Source organism: Hippoglossus hippoglossus, chromosome 19 (assembly GCF_009819705.1).
Source record: "Hippoglossus hippoglossus isolate fHipHip1 chromosome 19, fHipHip1.pri, whole genome shotgun sequence".
NCBI lineage: Eukaryota > Metazoa > Chordata > Actinopteri > Pleuronectiformes > Pleuronectidae > Hippoglossus > Hippoglossus hippoglossus.
Window position 1 is genome coordinate 18473751 of NC_047169.1, and position 24487 is coordinate 18498237.

At 41.0% G+C, this 24487-nt stretch overlaps 1 protein-coding gene across 3 annotated transcripts in view; it reads right to left on the reverse strand.

Annotated features, from left to right (window-relative positions):
- jmjd1cb (jumonji domain containing 1Cb) overlaps nucleotides 1–24487 on the reverse strand; it is a 110837-nt gene that overhangs the window by 44909 nt on the left and 41441 nt on the right. For 2 of the 3 annotated variants that reach the window (XM_034569746.1, XM_034569745.1), the window contains exon 2: nucleotides 18294–18491. In XM_034569746.1, coding sequence (XP_034425637.1) covers nucleotides 18294–18491 — 198 coding nt within the window. Of the gene's footprint in view, nucleotides 1–687; nucleotides 970–18293; nucleotides 18492–24487 lie in introns of those variants that run through there. The other variant, XM_034569747.1, reaches the window with a different exon arrangement.

A 24487-nucleotide genomic window follows, 5' to 3' on the forward strand; every position in this document is an offset into this window, starting at 1 on the left:
TTTGGTTGCTGCTGTTTCTGATGTGGCAAAGGAGAGTAATGAAAAGATCTGTGTCGCAGAAAAACCCATCATAGGAAAAGAGTTGAACATAGGACGAATTGAAACTGAGTTTAAAGTAGAAAACAAATGAATAAACAGGAATCTATGATTACAGTCTTTATAGTTTTAAATATACAAGACTTTTGTCAAGTTATTACTTTCTTCCTCTTTTTGCTTTAACAAACACATTTTACAAGTGTTTTATATGTAGTAAAGCAGTATGGAGGAAGCTGCTAGATTACATTGCAACAGCATCTTCAGAGAGGTACAGGCTACATACTCAACTACAACAACCTATCCACCCACCCACCCACCCACCCACCCACCCACCCACACACACACACACACACACACACACACACACACACACACACACACACACACACACACACACACACACACACACACACACACACACACACACACACACACACACACACACACACTACATGTCGTCTACGGAGGCAGAATAGATCAGAATGACCACACATTCTATTCTGGGAAATATCCACAGTTCGCAGGCAGTTTGTCACTTCCATCCATTCACTCTTATGGATCAAACTCCACTCTGGTTTTACACAAAAAGCAGCAAAGCAGAGGAGTCTTAAAATAAACTTAACAGCAGAGGATACCAAATTGTAATGTTACCTCTCTCCTTCGTCTCCACACAAAATCAAGGAGCAATGGCTCTGAAGAAAAAATTGCTTTGATCCAACAAGCTGAGTAGAGACGGGAAGAAAGAAAAGAAAAGATGACGAGGGTATAAAAGGCTGAGAGGAAGAGAGAGATAGAGGGAGAAAGAAAGAGCCAGTGTGGTTTCCTCTTGTGGTAAGAAAAGACAGATGGCCAAGAGGGAGAGAAAGCAGAGCAGAGGAAGAGCTACACAGCCGACATTTTAACTGCTGCTGACGCTCAGAGGGACAGAGAGGGAGGGAGCGAGAGAGAGAGAGAGAGAGAGAGAGAGAGAGAGAGAGAGAGAGAGAGAGAGAGAGAGAGAGAGGAGGGAGAGAGGGAGGGCTGGCCGACGCACACACTTCCCCTCTCTCTTCTCCATGTGACGCAGGCTTGTTTTTTTTTACTCACCGTGCAGTCTAACTTGCTCTCTCTTTCTCACCCTGCCTTCCTCCCACTCCTCCCCCTCTCTGATTTGTTCAGATCAGCTTTATTCAGAGACCTATCCTCACAAACACTTCTACAAATGCATCTGTATGAAGACGTAGCAGTAATTGAAAGAATGAAGTAATCCAGTTATCTTCACAACTTGCTGAGAAAAAGTGCTGAAGCAGAGCTGGATAGTACAAACTTCAGACCTCGTTTCAACCTGGTATTAACAAGCATCATTTCTTTATTTATATACTACACTTCACAGCATTATGTCCATTGTCTACATTGAATGAAAGACAAATAGGTAAAGCTCAGTATAGTCTGTATTTTCTCCAGAGATGAACGCAAATTCCGAGTGAGATGCTCCACAGTCTCTGCAGACTTTCTCTGCCTGGCCTCCTAGTAAAAGTCCTTGGAATCCAGGAGAAGTCTATGTGTGAACACAGCAGGGGATACTGCTGGATTCACCGCAATTGGGGGGTTGTTGACGCTTCTAACTTGCAAAGGGCGCAAAAATTTTAAACAAACAAAAAGAAAACAAATGTCTTCCAGTGAGAGAGCGGTGACACACATGTAGAAGACACCGACGAAGATGTCTCGAGTGTTTGTGGCGATAAGAGCCGACACCGGTGTCAGTGTGTTGTAAAGGCCGTGAGCTCCGAATACCTCACTTCCTGCCGCTGTCTGCTGCACCTGGCTGCTACACCTCTCACCTGAATAATGAGGAGGATTTGTTGCTGGTGTGAACGCGTCTGTGCAGAGAACCTACTGCTGCGTTGTGCATGTGTGAAAGGCAAACTATGGGTAAACTCCGGAGCCAATTCACCGGTCATGTCTGAAAACAGCTTTAGAGATCAGTTTCAATGGTATATATACAAACTGGCTCTTAACTCACACCTTGTAAGAGAGAATATCAGCTAGTAACAGCTGCAGGGATTGGTGAGGTATGTTAACAGTGTGATAAGCTTGATGCTCTAAATAAGACATGTCCCATGGTCCCAGTCTATTCTGCAGTCCTGCAACAAAAATGTTTTGACAAAAGCACTGCCACATTGAAATTCTACATGTGCCTTAAAACATAGATTCATTATTAAATAGACACAGACCACAAGAAACATGTGAGGAAGTTATTTGGATGGTTTTAAATAGAGATGGCTGCTCTGCCGCTGAACCCTGACAGACACACACATCCTAAACAGTACACTTTAACCTCATCAGCTGACCACAAACCAGCTCTGATTAATCTGTCCATCGCTCAGCAGATTTACACTCTGCTACTCCAACAGTACACACACACACACACACGGAGAGTTGTGCAGTAGTATTCTACAGTCCATCTGCCACATTAAAGATTGAAGATTCAATTTAATGATCATTATGCAGCACAAGATTGCACAGCAGCATTACAGATGCAGTCCCTCAATGCTACTCACAAAACATATAAATAATACCATTAACGTGAGTGGAAATGTCCTCAAACAATCCTGTGGTGCATTTTCTCACTGTTATTGAACGTTGTTCCAGCCGTAACAAACACACAGGTGAATTGTAAAATCTGATATCCAGTAGTATCTGTCATGAAATGGGTGTTTGTTATTGCAGCCCAACACCAAGAGAGACTTGCTTAGTATCTAAACATTTAAACAGCAAAAGCTCGACTGGACTGAAGTGAAGTTGAGGTGAGAAATTTCAAGAGTTTGAGGTGAATGCGTCCAGGCTTGTTTGTTTATAATGGTTTTGGTTCATTTTAAAATCTGTTATATTGTATATCTGAGCTTCCATCAGAGAAGTACTATCCCACAGAGATGCTATGGAAACCTTTAGGCTATAGGTGAGGTTTCTGGGGTTTCTGTGACAGATGTTTGGTGAGTAAAGATTTTTTTTGAATGGACATCGTCTCAGTCCTGTCTCAGTACCTGCCGGCATCTGTGGGTGTCTGAATGCCCTTCCTATTTCTTCCCTGCTGTTTCTTTGCAGCGGACTGGTGGCTCTTTGTGTCTGTTGTCGGAGTGAGTTGGGCAGTCAGCGGAGCACTTGAAAGCAGATGGAGCAACTTCAGGCTTTTGTCTGTTAATCCGGCAAACAATGAGCTTGCCTAACACAAAGGTTTTCTCAATGTAATCTTGCTCCAAAAAAATGTTCAATGCAAACCCTGGAGTCAGTGCCCATCGGAGAGCCAGTGCAGCAGTACTGTTTGGTCTTTGGCTTATCTCTGTAAAACTCATAGTTTCAGTAGTTGGCTCCCTTTTGTCTTCTGATGTCCTCATCTGACATAAAGTGTCTCAAACAAGCCCTGGGTTTTAGTACTACAAGGCAGCACCATTGGTCCAAAAGATAAACACAGGGCTTATTTTTTCTGTTACATTTGTTATAATTATTATATACTTGTTGCAGCAGAAATCCATTTAGTAAATAAATCTATTGACTGCTTCATATAAAACTTGAACAAGTCTGAACGAAACAGAGTTAATTAAAAGTTGGACTGGAACGCCTCCTGCACCCTGCTGCTGTGGTTTGTCAGTTCCAGACCTGCTTCTGTGCAGGGAGACAAATGTTTTTTGTTTTGTTTTTCTGCAGATCTCGCTGCTTTAAAGGTAAGCTATAATTACACATGCACATACTGATCCACGGGAGGCAGGAGATTACACTAGCCAGGCTCCATCTGCTCAGGGGGAAGAGAAAGAGGGAGAGACAGGGGGAAGAGAGGGGGGCTGGCCTTTTTATTGACCCAATTTCCACCAAAACTACATCTCGCACAGTTGACTGGCGTACTCTCTGGCTGGCTTACAAACCTATGAGCAAGGCACAAGTCCCAGACAGTTACAGTAGTTAGTATGCAGCAAAGTGTGAGGCAGGCTGTGTTGCAGATAAACTGCACTGGTGGACACAGTTAAGAGGAACAGCTTTCAAAGCAGAGAGCTCTCCTCCCTTTGTTCTCCTGTCATCACAAACAGAGCCAGTACAGTTCCCAGATAACAAGATGCCTGCTGATATCTATTTGTGAGAGTGTGTCTGTGTACGTGTGTGCGTCTGTGTGCGTGCACTGGACTTCATTTTACAAAGTGGGCCATTGTTGCTAGGTAACATAGCAGGACTGGAGCAGTCCTTAGGCAGATACAGATATTTAACTCTCACTCACTTTCATTCTATCGCTGAATATATTACACTCAATCAGTCTTTGTCTTCTGTCATTCCATGTTCTCTGTGATGACCAAATAAGTAAAGATGCCTTCAAGTGTTTTAATATAATGGCAATTCATTTCTAAATGCTTGTTTAGAATCTAACTCTCTATCAGTGGTAGTAAGCTAGTAGTGTTTACTCTTAATGGTGAAGCTAAATATGGCCAGCTCGTGTATCTGATAATTTAAGATCCAGATGCCCAATGACTAAAATCCTTCATCCAGTTAAAGGTTTTAAGGTTATAAAAAGTGACGGTGACATGACTGGAAACAGTAAGAAAGTACTCGCCTGGAAACGTCCGGCCAACTGGCTGACACTTGTGGAAAATGCTGCCTATGTGACTCAAAGTCATTAGTGGCTGCAAAAGGAGCTGTGGGAGAAGTCTGATGAACGCCCTCGACTGAGTGTCAGTTGTATCTGAAGACTACATGTGTGAGAAGTAGAAAACATGTTGGGGTACGGTGTTAGGAAGAAGTGAGTGTCTGTACACCTCAGTGGCCCTCTCTTGGAATTTGATCTGATCGAACTTACTATATGTAAAGTGCCTTGAGATAATGAATGTTGTGATTTGGCCCTATACAAATAGAATATAAAATATTTAAATGACAGAAGATATATCTTCTGCTGCTTCAATTTTCATCCTGTGTTAAAAACCTGCAGACAGATGGACAGACAGATTGAGTGACTAATAAAAGGCTCAGCCAAATGCTAAAAAGAGAACTCTTTCAGGATTTCATCCATCTAGCTAATGTCAGCGGAAGATCTCAAGTAATTTCAAGCCTATTACCAACATCTTGGTGCTGCAGTGGAGTATGAGTGTCCACAGAACTGTTCTATTAACAGAAACTCTGCAAGACGGATTGTAATTTGTCTGTGCTGCTTGCAAAATAAACCACTACAAGTTGGTCTGTTACAGCCACACTGCACACATGACTGCACAATGTTACAAGGCAATGAAATAGTGAGTGTTTGGTGAATCTCAGTTAACTGTCTTAAGTCTCTGTAACAGTTTTTTGCACTGTAGAAGTAATGATGTCAATATCATGCAATCCAACTGCATCAAATCCATCACATCAGAGATTTGAAACAATCATTGTTTTCAGACTGGCATGTACTCTAAATCTAAATGTGTTTATATGGTTCTCATTCTGCCCACTGCTCTCTGTCACTTCAACCAAAAAATGCCAGCAGGATGTCAGCCTCAATAGCTTGTACGATGGGAGAAACATCGGAGCTGAGGATGATGACACTTTGTGCACACTGACATACACTGAGAGATGTAGAAGTGTTTCTTCAGTTTTCTAAAAAAGCCTTTCTCAGACAGTAACAGAGAACTTCTTACTGATCCAAATACCTCCAGAGAATACAATGACACTCTCCAGGATCTTGGCATATTTAACAGAAACAATGACAAAAGAAAAATTTCCTTTAAATTGACTTCAAACATCCTTGTATAAAGCATTGATTCACTTTTCCATATGGTTCTCCAACAGGCAAGTATAAATTGGTTCTTTTCGTAGACTTTTACTTGTCAGTGATGGTGGAAGAGTCGCCTTATCGTCCCTGGGCCCTTGTAAGTCTGATAAATTAAACACTGATACAATTGTATTAGAAACCCTCTTTCTAGAAAGACATCACATCTTATTTTTGGTGACTAGACAAAACAACAAAGCAAAACAAGTTTTTTACTGACAGAATAATGAACAGTTGCTGCTGAGGCACAGCATTCTCTATTGCAAACATGGTTGTCATTTAAGACAGCTTGCAATGGGCAGCTATAACCTTTAACAACAGCAGGACATTTAAACATCTATTTCCAGTCGTTCACAGGACCTCATTGAGGTCAGCCTGAGCACAGTGAATTAGTCCGAAAGCATGTGTGTGTGTGAAGCTGTGAATATGATAATGTGCCACTTGGTGAGCATTTGTACATCTAATTGTGGACATGAGTGTATCCACCACTGCAATCTCCAATGACATGAATCCTTTTAATAATTTCCTGAGGATATGAATAAAAACAAATAAACAGAGACAAATTCGACCTGCTTATGAATCACAAATCATAACTAGGAGATTTTTTTGGGTAGATATATATATATATATATATAGCATCTCTTCAGGGATACTTGCATGAAATCCTCTGTGCTGGCAGCAGCAACAGATCCTTAGGAATAATTTCTGCCGATTTCAAAAAACACTGCCTACACATTATAACCTTCAGTTCTCAACATAAACAATATGTGTGAAATACAGCTCCTCTCTCTCCTCCCTTCTCTCTGAAATTAGGACAGACAGGATTGCCAGATAACACTGGTGTGGAGAAGCACACTGGCACTCAGCCAGACTGCAGCATGAAAGTGTGTGTGTGTGTCAGCTAAAAGAGACTGTCCCATTAGTTTTAATGTTGGCTCTGCACCATTTGCCTTTGCTACAGAGGTGGCAGACAAACACATTATCATGTGGTCTGTCAGCTCGGCCGCCTGTCTCCATTTACAGCAGGGAAAGACCTCTGCAGACCTTTTCACTGGGCAGTACACAGACATATGGCTGGACTGTATGGACTGAATCTTCAATCATGGTCTATAGAACATTGCACCAGGGGAGCGATATTTTTTCTGTAAATTATTTCGCTCAAAGGGATCGTTCACGGGGGAAACAAAATCACTCATTATCTACTCACCACTATGCTGATGGAAGGGGACGGAATAAAACAACAGAAAAAACATAACCTGCCTCCATACTGCTCGTGTGGTGTCATCCAAGTGTCCGCAAGCCCCGACATTCATATTCGACTCGAAACAGCATCATATGCACCTTGTTTTAAGCCTAAAAGTCAGCAACGGGAAGTGGCGATGCTAGCCGACATAGCAATGCGAACGCACCCCCCCGCACATGCCCTCGGGCAAGAGTGTGTGCGGTTTTCCGGTGTGTCAGTGAACGCGCCTCCGAGGACAAAAACACTGTGTAAATGACGCCGTTTCGAGTCGAATATGAATGTCGAGGCTTCCGGACAGGTTTTTTTCTGTTGTTTTTTTACATCTAAAGAAGGGGATCCATTTATTTCAACTGTATTGGATTTGGCTGCCACACAGTTTACCCCTGAAACTCCTAAAGTGTTTTGTGGACTCAAACACTTCACCCACCCCTCCATCGGCATTGTGGTGAGTAGATGAGTGAATTTTCATTTTTGGGTGGACTATCCCTTTAAGATGAAATAAACAGGGTAGTGTTGTTAAATACATATTTTCACATAATTTTGGACCATAATCATTACGATTGACATTATTATTACTACAATGTTTATAAAACACAGGACAGGTTGTTGTTTTTCACAGCACATTCAGACATTAGTAGTTGGAAATGAGCACTATGTCCTGATCCTTTACACTTTTGGGAGTGATGCACGGTGTACATGTAATTTAACTATGTGAAAATGTAATTGTGTTTCTCTGCTTCACTACATGTTTGACATTTGACTGTGACCACTAGTCAGCTGCATGAGTTACCATAGTGAGTTGATTCCACACTCACTAGCCTAACATTAAGGCCACACATTTCCCACAATGCTACGCTGTAAAAGAAAATAGATACCAAGGTACTTTATCCAAAAAGAATATCTCCTGAAATGAATGGACACAATTGTTTAGTCCTGAAATATAACCATCCTCATTTAAACCTAAGTTAAAAAAAAAAGTTTGTATTAGAACCAATAGGGTCTACTTTCTCAGCAGAGTTGTAGAAAGATTACTTTGCATTTAGGTGCAGCATTAAAACACTTAAATATAATACTATTATCATAAAGTTTCCTATTTAAGTCAAGACTGTAGAATTGTTTCTTTTCATTAATTCAGAGAGTTGGAGTTAACCAGACTTGTGTCAAACTTCCACTTCTGCCACGATCCCGTTTTGTGAAAGAACGTGCACTGCATATCCCCCGCCCAGGAGGAGAGAACAGAAAATCAGGGCAAATGGTCAAAACAAGGATTGGTATTAAAATATGACATATGTGCATAGAAACATAGAAAAGCATAGGCCTATGTGCCTGGGCTGCGCCCCGACCTGATTTAACCCTAGGTTCAAGGTGCTAGTATTATTAAGAAACCAGGGGGCGAACAGAGTGTACCACAGGGCAGCAGCAGAGCAGAGAGGCCACAGAGCAGAAAATGACACCGGGTTAAAATTAGCCTATTTATGTCCACTGACTGGAGGTGATGACATCTAAAGTGGGCCTGTTAGTGTGGGTGTAATGTAATCTTGTGAGTACAATGCTAATAGGAGTCATTTTTTCAAAGCACCTGGTCCACAAGGATACACATACAATACAATATTATGGAGCAGACTGCTCAAATTAGCATGAACTGATTCTCAAAATATTCAATTCCTTTTCTGACAATTAACTAATCCATTAACAATTTTGTTCTGTTTCTTATAGATGGATACATTGTCAGTCAACTGGTCAACTGGCAAATACTACTGAAGAGGGTGAAGACTCAGAATTTGGATGCAAAAGTATTTTTCTGGCCATGTGAACTACAGTGTTTTGAAAGACCCTCACAGTTGAAGAAAATGTGTATTGACAACCTGAGAGCTTTTAGTGTACAGCAACTGACAGCAAAATGTCATATGAGAGAAGGCTAATAAACATCTGCATTAGGAGCTAAGTGTGTTTATATTCAATACCCAATAGATGCTTTCTTCTGTTTCCTATGATGCTATGATGCAGCATGGCTGCCCCTGCGTTTTCTCCTCCATCCTCTCATTCCTTTGTTCACTTTCCCACTCGCTCTCTGCCCTTGGGTGTCGTTTGGGCAGTGGAATTTGCTCTGAGTCTTTGATGGGAGTCTGCACTGAGTGTCTAATGAGTTCACACAGCACTCAACGCTCTCTGGGAGACAGAGAGATGATGTAATATCCGAGTCAGAGATGCAACTGCACACACACACGCGCGCGCAAGAGCACTCGCTCGCACACACTCGCACGCGCACACACACACAGAGCAAAGGTTAGTGTGAAAACAGGGGGGCTGAGGGAACAATAGACAGATGTACAGTACAGGGGGGCTTAGGCTCTTTGAAAACATCTCTCTCTCTCTGTGTGTGTCTGTCTGTCTCTCTCCCTCCTTGCTGGACCCACTGGTGTCAGATGAGATCAGAGCCTACATCAGAGCTAGGGAGAACAGAACAGAGTCATGCGGATGAATTAAAATATGTCTCAAGAGTCAATAGCAGGTACAGGCTGCCAATGATCTAAATGAAGAGCTGTCTTTTCTGGTCTACTTGGGAGAAAGATGATTAAGCTGCTGTGACGCGAAAATCTAACTTTCTGTTAAATCACAAAATATAACCCTGTAACCCAACAAGCAAGAGCAAATACTTCAACAAAGAGCTTCTATCAGAATCAGTACACAAACGCGAACACTTGTGATATGCTCAGTGTCTTTTTAAAGCTACACATACGTGCTAGGAATTCATGTAACTGTGTTGCTTCAATATTTTCTCTACTGTTTTGAAATGCTGACATTCTCCTGAAGTGATGGAGTCACAACAGTGTTGGGAAAAAAGAGACAGAGAGAGAGAGAGGTCCCTACTGATCGGAGTAAAATCAAGCTGTTATGTGCAGAAGCCTTGAGATGCCATTTCAAAGCATCGTACAAACAATAGTCAGACAGATGACGAGATAAACACAGCGACTATCAACTCCATGAATGGGACAGTCTATGTAGCAGAATCCTAACAACAACATTTCAGCTCAAACATGAATCTGATCAGCTGAACAAACAAAGAGCTACGAACACACACCTACCTATCTACAGTAGTAACATTTGCTAATACATACCAGTGGCGATAAAGCACTAATGAAAGACAACATATAATTATAGCTATCACCTGTCCTCACTGACATCATGGCTACTGTCAAAAAAGTTGAAGTGGAATTTTGGGCTTTCCAATTATGATAATGATCATTTTTTGTTGAAGTCTAAGACAAGCCAATATGTCCAAAGTGTGGGGATGCGGTCCCAGTGATGAAAAGGACTCCTCTTGTGACTAAGCTTGTTGCTCCTGTGGAAACGATAGAACCAGACAAGGTCAAATTGTTCCAAACAATTTATGCAGAGCAAATTAATGATATGGGAAAAGGACACTGTAAGAAATGTCCAGTTTTTCCCATCAGCCTGCAATGAAACAACAGACAACCAATACAGGGCAACTAGACATTTTTGTTTATTTGATCCCTGCTGAGTTTCATTCGAAGGAGAATTACTGTCTTTACAAGACATGACTGGCTCCAACAACAGTGATCAGTTGTTTGAGGGCTGATGACAGATCTACTTATTTGGAACAGCACAGTTTTTGCAGTTATGCAGACAAAAGACTTAGCTCTTACTGCTTTGACAGACTTCTGATAATTTGCAAGACAACCTGACATTATCTTCTATGACACTCTTCTGAGAACGGGGGGGGCAGTGTTGTACCTAATTTCCGATGTCTCAACAGACCAAATTAAACTTGGTGATCACTTGGACAGTGCTCCGCTGACTTGTTGAACAGAGACTTCACAGGCAACTGCAAATTCACTGGCTGTAAATGACTTTATACATTGGAGGAAATAAGCAGGTCACACACCCCCTCAACATTCATATCAGATAATCAGGCATGGCCAGGGTTGTTCTCTGCTCTGATTATGTAAATAACAACACAATGTCTTACAGTGCAAGGGAATGGTTAAACTGTATTTTTGCTGTGTTTTTTAAATATAGGGCCTTTTAATTATTAAAGTATTGAGGCGAAAAGGGGTCCAGTAGAACTCTATCTGAGCATGAGGCCAGTGAGGGGATAATAGTATGTTGGACACTGATACACATTTATTTGATATATTTTGGTTTACAAAGATAGGAAGTCTAGGAAGTCTAGCTTGATGTTGCCTCAGACGAATCACTTACTGTCTGTTATATGATGACAGTATGTCTACAACGTATGCCGCTCAGGTTTGTGTCTTTAATGCATCCAGTCAACAATCTTGTAACTGCAGACTTAGAGTGGAATACGGACCATGAAGTTAGTTAGTTAGAGAATGAAGACAGTAAAATGAGAAAACAGCAAGTCCTTTCTCACCAAACACCTTATCAGTCCCTTGGCAAAAAGGACACTCACAGAAGACCCATTTCCTACACCTACACCTACACACACCTACACCTACACACACCTACACCCACACACACACACACACACACACACACACACACACACACACACACACACACACACACACACAGTGAAGTGAATGGTGGTGTGAGCGCTTCCTCTCTTCTGAACACAAACAATATGAGAGGGAAGCAGAACGGTCACAGTCAGATTTGTATAGTGTGTGTTGTGTAGGTGTTTCAGCATATGTGCATTATAATGTTTGCCCATGCATCTGCATCCCTACTGAAGTGCTGAGTTGACATTCTTGCATGCAAGCGCGCACGCACACACACTCACACTGTAACCTGTTTGGTCAGATTCTAGAGAAAGGTGTTAGGTATTATAATTATATAATGCCCCTTTTCTTAATATAAATTTCACAGAAGAGTGTTGTAGAACACCAGCATGTACAACACAATACTACTCTGTTTATATTAATAATGATTCATTTTATTCTATTTCCCACATTCTATCATGTGACTGAAAATACTGTGGCAAGCTCATGGTCGGTCCACAGTCTGAGAGGACAAGCAAATCTTAAACAACCATTTGTCAACGTGCATTGCACTAAAGCCACAGGTAAAGACTATTTTCATTATTGTTTAATCCACTCAATATTAAAAGATCTTTAATATAAATTATAGATTAATTATTTTAAAACAGTAAAAACTGATAATCACAATGATGTCTATAAGTAGCTTGTCCGTCTTCACACAAGACAAAGAAACTCACTTGAACTGGATGGAGCATCTTCAAAAATTGTATGTTTCTGTTAAGCAATAAATAGTTTCAGATCTACACAGCGCGAAGCCTGTTATCTCCACCTACGTGGACAGTAATTAGCTAATTAGCATTAAGTCTTCATTTTGTCATCTTCACTACAATATCATTAAGTGACAGACATGACACACAAAGCAGAATCACAGTCAATCACAGAAATATACTATTAATGACGACCGTGCATAAAAGCATCACACCCAATAATAAATGTTCTTTATAGGAGGAACACAAGAAAATGAAGACAGTGTTGTTCAGCTGTGTCTATGGGAAACCAGTGGAAAAGCAACACAGGGCCACAGAAGAACAGAGGAGGGAAAACACAAGAGGGCTAAATTAAAGCCAAATGTGTGTTTCTCTCTCTCGGTTCGTGGGGGATGGGATCTGTCCCAGTGAGTTATGGAGCCCATGTGAGCAGGGTGGGGTCAGTGGGAACTTTACAACACAACAGACCCAACCCAAACACACAGCCTGAGGCCGGTCCAGGCTCAATTGACTGCTGCCATTTAAGCAGCAGCTTTACACAACAAGGATCATCTGTCTCTCCCTCACACACATGCACACACAGCTGAACTGACATCCTTTAACAGATGACTGTAGTCCGAAAAGGAAAAGGTCACAAACACTGTGTGTGTGTGTGTGTGTGTGTGTGTGTGTGTGTGTGTGTGTGTGTGTGTGTGTGTGTGTGTGTGTGTGTGTGTGTGTGTGTGTTGTGAAATCGCTAACAGGGCTAAGGTTAGAAGATATGACACTGCAGCCTTACATCTTCTGACACCACCCGTCATTACACCAACGTTCCTCATACACATGCTCGTACTGATAAAAACTGTGTCTTGCACACACGTGCACACACACACAGATACACAGATACAAGACTGGAATGGACTGTGGCTACAATACGTGGTGTGTCATATTAACATGGACCTGAGTCGTTTCCATAATGATCCCAAAATATCTTTACACTTTTCAGTGTTTCACATACATTCATTTATTTGTGGTCACTGCAACAATATTAACACTGACCGCCACGTATTGATTTTCTATTTGTTCACAATTTCAAAAGCGTTATTTCATTGTAGAGCTACACACAGACCATTGATTGACTTAGCCCCTCCTTGCCCCACTCTCTCTTTCTCACAGATATGAAGTCACATACTCAGAGATGTCCACTTGTGGTTGGATCATGTGCTGTTAAAAACATGTTTAAATACCATTGCTGTATCTGTAATACAGAGGAGGATCTGTTGTTATCCAGGTAACTTAAAGTTTAATAGTGGGTTTTCAGTTTTACTTCTTACCAGGATATACTGTATAACCATGGTTACACCTCTGAGAGAACCAGTTAACACCTCACTTACTGACCAATCAGATAGCTGGAAAAACTAGAGTCACCTTTCTACAGGATCCTGAAAGGGACAATAAGATAACAGCAATGTGACAAATAATAAACAGCAAAAGCTAATTAAACAGATGAGTGGAATAGTGTTACAGATTTTCCATGTGTCCACTCTGGTTTTAAAACAAATGGAGGGAGAGTTTTGATTAGCTATGGTTCTTATTCTATCAGTGCAGCTCAGAACAACAAGAGGAGAAATCTCAGCATCAAACTAAATGTTGATCCCTGTCTTAGAGATCATAGATCACACTATTATGTTGTCTACACCTTTCAGTCTATTAGCTTGTATATCTGTCTTCCTTGGTATTATTGTAAACAATCAAGCCAAGAATGGAAACTCTAATCTGGATGTCGGTTTGACTGCTTGCTCTATAAACAATCTAATTCCACACTGCACACACGACTCTGTCTCCATCTCTGTCTCTCTATCTTGATCTCTCCACGCAGTCATTTGTTGTTGTTGTTGTTGTTTTTTTAACCGTACTTTATCTGGATCTTTTCCAGTTCCAATGCTGGTTATCAGATTACTGCCTCCGCCTGCTGCTCCTCCTACAGCTACTACAGCAACAGCTGTTACAACCAGCAGTACATGTTCTATTAATATTCTTACTACTGCTGCTGCTATCATTAGCCTCACTGAAGCACTGATTAATCCTACAGTAGTGGACCAGTGGCAAGTTTTGCTGCATAACTGACATTTCCTTACTTCTCTTTGTCTGTTCCTCTCCGTTTCTCACCATCCCCCCCCTCCCTGTGTCTTTCCATTCTGCTTTTTCCTTCTTCACAGCGAATTTTACATCAAGTAGGAAAGATAACATGATGTCACCAGCCTATTTGTGGGATTCCAAACACTGACTAAGGTAAGTGGTTACACACTCACAGTTTTAAGCTTTAAAAATGTAGTTGATAATCTGCCCATTTATGCAGCTGAAATTAGTCGAGGAGATCAGTCTATCAACAGAAATTGTTTATTTTGTCGTTTTATAGTCACTTAAAGAAATCAGTATTCTCCAATACGCTCATCTCTAACAGTCCACAGGACCCGTAAAAACCAACGCTGAGAAAGAGTACAAGGCTGAGAGGAACAAGAAGGACAACAAGAGAATGAATATGAAAAGAGAGTGAGAGACATTGAAAGAGTAAAACACACAGAGACAAAACCAAGACAACCATAAATGATTGAGAAAACAGGGAAACAAGAGATGCGGTGAGTGTTAGTGTCTGGGAGGCACAGGGGCTTAGTTATGTGATGATGTAATAATTTGTGAAGCAATGTTCTGGGTCTGTCTGTCCCTCCGTCCATCTGTCGATTCATCTGTGGGTCTGGAGCAAATAAGACTGTCTAAGAAGTTGATAATCAGACTTTAAAGAAGAGGAACAACAGCATTTATGTAAAGACTGTTAGATGCTGCTTCTTTTTTGCTGAAGTAATAAGAGAGTAGCATCTGCTAGTTCCTGTTTTCAGAATTTCTCTCTCACACTTTCTTTTGTAATCAAGTTGGTTCCTCCTCGGCACGTTCATGCCGACTGTTACTGCATGTGCTTCACAGTAGAAAGTGTCCCCTGGTGCCTCCTTGCTTCATGCATTTAATCACATTTCATATTATCCCTCAGAATTTAGTGCTTACTATGAGAGTTGTGACTGTGACATTTCGTTTGGTGCTTTCACTGTGCAGCAATTTCAGAATTATGAACCTCAACTATGGAGTGAGATAGATCTTCACATAAAGGTTACTGCAAGAGGTGCTTAGTCTCTTATAATCATGGGTGTGTTTTGGGTGTGTTCAGAGTGGCTTCTTCCATTCCCTTTAAAGCCAGGCGAGCTTGTGCCATGGTAGATCGATTTCTACTGGAAGATTTCCAGGTAGTAAGAGAGAACACTTCTCTGCAGAGGAAAGAGATCTGTTCCTGCTTGGACGCTTGTCAAAATGTAGGTACATAATACTATCTTGATAATGTGCCTTATATGAGATAACTCTATTAGCACTGTCAGAACTGTCCAGAACGTCATTGGACATTGATCCTTCTAAAAAAACACCAACCTTTGAATAATTTTGATCTATTTTTGCTCATAAGAAGGAAAACCCATGCAAAAAAAGACATAGATACTTGTATAGGTGTATTTATTTCAACATCAATATGAGTGGCCATGCTGATTGGGGTGCATATTTTCAAGATGTAATCTTAAGTTGCGGGAGCTGGATATGTCGGCTAATAGCTAACATAGCTTGAATATCTTTATCCCAAGTTTCCACAGTTTTAATGTCTACTGACCAAACTCTGAAGAAATTCAAAACAAGGTTTTAGATTGCTCTCGTCTGTGGCGGAGTTGGATTGTAATTGCTCTGCCACACTGTCCATGTTGAATTATCTGCTGGTTTCAGTTTGACCTACATAACCTCCTCCACCAGTTAAAGTGGCTTTGCGTGACTCCTGTCCATCATGTAGTGTCTTTATATAATCAAATTCAGACTTTTTGTTGACAGTCCAAAACTGTAGCGTTGTATTTATAGAACTAGTGCTGTGGAACTGTACAATATGATCACGTGAAGGTTTGAGGTGGTCATTATTTCTGTGACAGCTTTTGTTAGTCAGACTGCTGAGACTGAGACATTTCTGGCTCTACTTTAAGTGCTAATCATTAAGGTAAAATTCCTATTAACAAGATTAGTAGAGTACAGCTTGCAAGCAGCATGAAACGCTCATATTTCTGTCTGTGTGTTTATGTGTGTCAGTGCGCACTAGATTTTGAAGCTGTTGCCATGACAATAGCAGAGAGGCAGTGATATGACGAATAAGTGAAAAAAACGGAGGAGGAGTCAGACAGAGAGAGAAACGACCAGTTAAAACTGTGTTTGGAATTCTTTGAACTCTTATCTCCCATGCATGTGCCAGATGGCGCTGTGCACATTGCTATTACATAATCAAAACAGTGAATCACATTTCTACGTACACAGCCACTCTTGGGCACACACAAACACACAAACACACACACAAACACACAAACACACTGACAAACATGCACACAGTCCAAAACTAAATGTCATTAATGTCAAACATTTATAAACCAAATCCTCCAGCCAGGGAAGGACACAAAACACTCAGCTCCAACAGCCTAAATACGAGTTCACTGCTAGCGACAAACACACTAGAGCATGTGAACATACACACACAGCACTGTCGTCTGAGGTGCGCATGAGAGAAACTGTGTCATGTACACATGCACAACAACAAAAACACCACAGCAACCAAACTGTAACCACAAAAAAGCACATGTATGTATGTGTGTGTGTGTGTGTGTGTGTGTGTCTGTGTGTGATGACAGAGAGACAGAGATGATGTGTTCAAAGATAATAACACACAGAACAGAGTGGGAACAGTTAAAACCACTATCAGAAGAATACATTTTAGATGTGGTTTCAGTAACAGTCACTTCACTATACACAGACCGATAGTAAACCTATATGTTCCCAAAATAAAAGGTATAACAGGCATTACAAACACTACCTCCAAGTTATCAACACAACCTATAATTAGATCCTCTTCTATCTCAACCAATATTGAATTTCACTTCAACTCCAATAAAACTATTGCTCAGTATCTGCTGCGGAGGAGCAGCTGGTTAACCTCAAACTGGGCTTATGTATCTAGTGATAATATCCAGTATCTTTAACTATAGTGCAGTTTCTCTCTAGCAAAACATCTACATTTAAAGAATAGGCAAAATTAGACCAGTAACGGAACAGTGCCAGTGCTATCAGACACACAATTAACACACAAAAAGAAAAAACAGTCATGTTTATTGTATATACAGTAGATGATGCAGATCTGCTAAGGGTTTGATGATTATTTCCTCCTGCTCTAGTTCCTGACTGCAATGAAACAAATACTGTAGCAAGTCAGGCTTTGTTCTTCTCCTTCTCCTCCTTCTATCTCAGGCTTGTTTACTTGTCGTCTCTCTCCTTTCACACAGTCCTGTCTTTATCTCACTCCTTCAGACAACTCAGGAAGTCGAATCACTTGTAATCACAGTTTAACATCAATAAACATTACAAGACATGTGCACTTTTTGTCACATTGTTAATTCTAGAGGCAACCAGTGCTCACTTAGTGTGACTTTCAGCTGTACACAAGAACCAGTAACTATGGTTTTGCAACTACAGAACTAAAGGTTCCGGTTGTTCTGGTGGAAACACAGATAAAGTTCCAAAGTTTCTTAAATGGTTCTAGGGTTCCTACAAATGTCCCTGCAGTGAAGAGGACACAATCTCAATCGACACAGCCCCACAGCAGAATGGCAGGTAAACACTCACTGCGTGACTGAATGAGTCAACATTACTCAAAAAAGCACCAAAATCTCTGTGAGGCTCAACAAAAATTCACAGAGACCATAACAATGCTGGAAATTGCGGCCACCGCTTAGTAACCACCAATATCCACGTGCACAGAGACAGAATCATGCAACACAAAGTGAGGGTATATTGAGAAGAACAGCATTCAGTAGTTTGTTGTAGACCCTGTGGTCAACGTTTAATCTCACAAATAGCTGAGTCATATGGATGAATGTTCCTTTTACTGTGTCCAGCCTATTAATAGAAAACAAAAGTCTTACCAGGGCAGGCCACTGTATGTGTTTGGCCTTGGTTGCCTGCAGCAGGCCTCCTGCTCCTCCGCCTGCTCCCACTCCTCCTGCTCCCTCCTTCCTCTTGGCCCAGACCAGCTGGTGCTCCAGTAGAAACAGCTGGAAATCCTCATAGACCTTGACCCACTCTCTCTTCTCCCACTCCTGATCATCAAACTCCACATATACCTGCAAACCAGAGAAAAACAAAATTCAACAACCACATTCCATTCAAAACTAAACCCACTAAGGGTAGTTTGGTTATGTATTTTAGACGTAAGCCTGTTTCTCCTGTAAAGCCGTGCCAGTGTTTGCTTCTCTTATCTCCCACACTCCCGGCACAAACTCCTCACCCATTCACCCTCCGTGTCTGTGTGCAAAGCCCGCCCACACAGCGCCCATCCACATTTTATGGATTAATTTTTTGGATGTATTGTGCAGCTGTAATTTTCAGTCAGGGTACATTTCTTGTTATTTTTGTTGTGTTGACATTTTGGTTGTTATTTACACAGCTGCGTGTTTTGTTAACCAGTGTTTTTTAAAGCAGCTGAAACAAAACTGTGAGATTGGTCTATTTTTATTCAATAAAGGCTATTTATTCTATGAAATGTTTCATTTTCACTCTCTTTGCCCTGTTCTCTCGTTCATCCTTACATACAGTGTAACTCATCCTTCCCCCTCCCATCTAACATAATAAAATGCAGTAAGCAGAGTGATCCCTGGGAGCCAGCAGACACTGAGGGCAGCACTGTTGTTGCAGTCTGTTTATTACTAGCTGCTTTTATCATCTGAACCGACTCACTCTACACCTCCATTGATTATTGATGTGTCAGTATCAGTAGCAGTCATTCTAGGACACTGCTCCCTGCTTCTTCATAAGCTCTACCATCCTCCATGGATTCTTTCATCCCTAATTCATTCCAGACAACAAAGATGAACGTCTATCTGTCACTGTCCAGGTCTCCATTTCAATTCAGGTGAGTGTTATTAATTCACGTTAATTAACAGCTTCAGTGCAATGTCAGTTAGGGACACAGCTATTAATTATTAATAATTTCATTACTGATTCATCAACTTTATTCCTAAACTATTAATGATCAACACAATGTCCCTGTCTGAGGCGACATCTTCAGGTTCAAACAACTAAAGATATGTGATTTTGGTGATGCAGAGCATAAAAATAAAAAATATATATTTTTAATCATTAAAACATGCTCGTTTGGTTCTGATACGGACTCCAACCAAGAACCCATATTGGTTGATCTCAAATTAAAACCATTAAACACCACAATCACAGCGATTTTCCCCTGCCTCCTTTTTTTTTTAAAGTAGTTCAACTGTACCTTATAATACTACAAATTTACAGAATAGGTGCAAATATAGACACACATACATGTGCCCAAGTGGTCAGCAGAGAAATGATACATGTGTGCTTAATCTACGAAAAATGTGTTGTTACTTAGGTTACTTAATACCATGGTAATAATTAGAGTATAGATCAATGAAACTCACAATAGTTGTGCCAACAGATGTTAGTTTTTCATAAGAATAAAATGGTATCATAAGTATACTGAAGATCGATACATTTCTCTAACATTCCAACTGTATAAATGCATTTAATCTGAGAGAGCAGGAACACCAATAACCAGACCAAAGCCCATTTCTCATAGAAAACATCGGACTTGCCTGATTCTGTTTGGTAAAGTGAACATACTGCAGTCAGAGATCTGCCATAATTAGACCTACTGTATGAGTTATTCACAGCCTCAGGTTTCTCTGACTCATCCACAACCTGCTACCCACAGAGCACACATCACTTGTCTGGCTGTTTTGTTCTGAGCACCTGATGTAAGGCGCTGAAGACAATCCAAATCAATACTGCACCTGATCATTCTACACCCCCCTCATCATTATTATTTTTGTTGTAATGTTAATTGTTTGACTGCTTCTCTGCAAGGAACAACAGGGATGCTACCATTCCTGTTAACCTTGTCCTCTGTATGTTTATGTCAAACGCATGTGTGTGCATGTGCCAGTGTGTATGACTGTGTCTCCATTTGGGACAAGCTGATTTTATGGTCAGTGGTTAAGTTTCGGGTTAAATCCAGGTTAGGGTAAAGGTTAGGGTTTGGCAAGTAAAGTCTATTCAAAGTCTCCAACAGTGACGTAGGACTTAATGTATATGCCTACACATGTAGCTCTGAAAAGAAAACACACTTGATCACACATAAGCATAGGACATAGTCTTGGCATCTGTACATCATTCATTCATGTGCATATAGATTATGAACATGTACAGTCAAAAAGCATGATAAGGGCTGCAATATGAAGTGAAGATGAGAAAGACAAGTTCGAACCCTCTGTCAGTGTCATCTGTCTGCATGCACTGATTACCATCGGCAAGAATATTCATAACCCAAAACACGTGCAGAGCAGGGATGATACCGGATTGTGTCTGCACAAAGAAGTGCACAGAGTGTTCCGTTGAGAAAAACATTCACATGCAAGGAAAGGGAAAAGTGTCTGCTGAGTCTGTTGCCACAGTAACGGAAGGCAGCAGTGAGCGCTGGCCATGGACACACACACACACACACACAGCTCTGAATCTGTAGGCTCCTATCAGCCACAGTGAGCAGAATAAGAGACAAAGGGAGAGAACAAAGGGGAGCAGATGCCACACTTACAACACAGTACAGCATCAGATTTGATCAGTATCAGCTCTCACCATCACTACATCACTACAGGCTGTGTCATTCTTCTGAAGGCCTGCTGATAGCACCTATTAAAGACACTGACCTAGACAAAAGAATGACGCTGACCTCAGACTGAGGCCATCCAGTACTACCTTGCAGCACACTGTGCAGATGGTGTGTGAGTATGTGTGGTTAAATGATTCAGGAGCTCAGTGCTGGGAAAAAAAACTGTTTTCAGAGGTTTCACAATTTGTAGTGGTGCACCTGAAGATGCTAACTGAGTTTGTCACATCTCACCCAAACCACAGCTTGTAAGCAGCATCCTTACACATTAATCAAGAACATTAAAGGAACATATCTTCCCATAAATATATACTGAACTTGCTTATTTATATCTATTTATTTGTATATCTTTTACAATTGCTAAACAACAACACCATACTGCATACTTATACAATCTAAGCAACAAACAACCTGAAATCTTGTGGAAGGTTGTTCCTAGTTTAAATGCATTTCTGTCATTATTCTCCTGTAGCCGACTAAAATTATGCCTCAAACTATAAGAAACACAAAACAGAGTAATATGTACCTAGTTTCTGTTCAGCCTGTCTCGTGATGTGTGTACTGGGGGATAAGGGGTTTGATTCCCACCTGAGAGTCAGTGAAAGTCCAACCTTCACTTGTGAAAATGAGAAATGAAAAGAGATGCAGCAGACCGCCTTTTTCAGTTGTGAACGCTCACATGCGGCTATGCACAGCCTGTGTGTTTTTAGATGTGGCACATTGATCTGTCTGAACACAAAACAGTGTTGAGGTTTCTTTTAGTCAGAATGGTGATGAATAAAAAAATCCAGTAAGCAGGAGCTATGTGGAAGGAATCTGGATTTCTCAACACTCTGAATCCTTAGAGCCAACCTGCCTTGTGTCAACAGTCTGGGCTGCTGGTGGTGTGATGGTGTGGGGAAAGGTTTTCTCGTAAAACCAATAAATCATGATCTGAATGTCACATGTAAGTATTGTTGCCGACCATGTTCATCTCTTTATGGCCACAGTTTATCACGTTGTAATGCCTACTTCCAGCAGGATAATGGTCCATGTCACTAAGGCTGTTTGATAGCAACCCAGTATTAGTATGGTGTTCCTAATAAAGTGCTCTCTGACTCTGTGTGATCAACGGCCCTTTTTTCCCACACTCACAACAGTGTTAGGCTGGACCCAGCTATGCATTTGAACACGGTGGCTGTAGGTCAGGTTACATACAGCGAGGTAACACAACATGTTGTCATTTGGACCCACTTCAAATATATTGAGAGCAACAGTGAAAGTGTAATATTGTCACACTCATTGTCTGGACCTGAATAAAGTCTGTTAAGCAGTATTTACTGCTGTTTCAAACATTTTCTTTACAAATATCTGTAAATGGCCGTTGGTTATAAACACTCACTGTAAAACACAATGTAGAACAACACAATCAATGAGGCCAACAACACAGAATAGAAGCATCACCGTTTTGCCATAGTCTTCACAAGGTTCTTTTGGATTGTGAAGGATTTTTTTTTTTTCTGGTGAATTTCTGATTGATTTATATTGGAAGAGTAAGATTGAACTGCACTTACTAATGTTTTTACACCTTTCCAGACTTAATTGAAAGCAGTTTGTTGTAGTTAGACTCAAACACTAAGTCTCAATCTGGACTGAAACTAGACTCAACCGTTCTGTTTCTCGAAGACCAAGATGAAACTATAATGTTTATTTTTTAGTAACAATAAAAATATGTTTCAGTATATAATATATCAGTAGTAAGACTACATCTAAAAATAGCTGAGAAAATGAACAATCTTCTCCGTGATTGTTCTTGCATGTTCGTGTGCACTATATGCTTCTATAGATGAACATATGTGAATGTGTGTATAGTGCACAGTGTATAATCTGCCCATCACTAAAGGCTGCAGAGCTACTTTCTGGCTGGCTGCACCAGAGGCCGCTGACAGCCAATGAGCATGAGCTGTGAAAGCAAACGACCAATGCAGAGGGAGCAGCACTATCTGTCTTTTAAATAGAACACCGCAGAAAACTGGAGAAAACACATACCGATACAGAATACAGAATACAAATGAGAACGGAGGCTGAAAAGTGGACGGATGAAGACACTATGACAAACGACGTGAAGATAATGATGAAGCTGAGAGAGAATGTGTGTATTAGCAGTCCACCTCCGTCTGTGTGTGTATTTTATGTTGTGATTTGTATATGTTATTTTCATTTCTCTCTAATTTCATTGGGAATGACCTGAATGCGTACGGTCGATCTTGGATCAATCAGTCCACAACTTTTCTGTTATTTTTGCTGTTTTGACTTTATGATTTCATGAGATTTTCATGCAGCTGCACAACCCACTTCCTTTTTTCTGTCTGTCTGTCGCATGCTGTCTGTCTCTCAGACGCAGCAGCATTACCCTGCTGTAAATCATATCCCCACACACAGACACACACACACACACACACACACATACACACACACACAGTAAGCTCTATCCTGCTCTCCAAAAACTCTAATCTGATTTATTGAGCTTGACTGCACAGAAAACATGTAGGCTAGCTCGGCTAAAAGGACTCCTTTATCCCCTTCACCCCCCCAGCCCACAACCCCCGACCCGAACTGCCTTGCACATAGAACACACAGATGAAGTGCGCGCGCGCGCGCACACACACACACACACACACACACACACACACACACACACACACACACACACACACACACACACACACACACACACACACACACACACACACACACACACACACACACACACACAACTACAGCTAGATGTGTATCAGAGTCCAAACCTTACCACAACTATATTGAGTAACAGAAACACAGCCACCCCTACCGGAGGAAATGTTACCTATGGTTACTTACTTAAAAAATGTCTTCATATGTTCTTACGTTGAATCAACACCTCTAATAACACAGGACTGTTGTGTTGGTATGGAGTAGTTATTGTTCTGTATAATCTAATAAACTGGAAACTGGCATGATTCTATTCTATTACGTCTGATCAACCAGACTTTAGAGCAACTTCTGGAAACAACACTGGTCTTATTCAAATTATTCATCCATTGATAACTAAGCAATAACCCTTTTACTGTATGTATCTATCTCAAAAAGATTTGAACATTATTGGATTCCTTCCTATTTGTGGCTAAAGAGGAAAAAACATGATGTCTTGAAAGGGTGACTCAAATGTAGGAACCTTAGCTTCTAGAGCTTGTCTCAAACAAAGGAACAGAAGTCCAGACACGTCAGCCTCTGCTGCTCTTCTTTTCAATCCGTTTGTTATTAGTGAGTCCACTTTATCGAAGTGCAACACCAAATCACTCAAATGTCCCTGAGCTTGTCTGCCCAGCCAGACAGTATTAACTATATGTCATGGTTGAAGGGCAGCTCCAGGTTCCTTCAAGAAGTATTCAGACGCCTTCACTTTTCTAC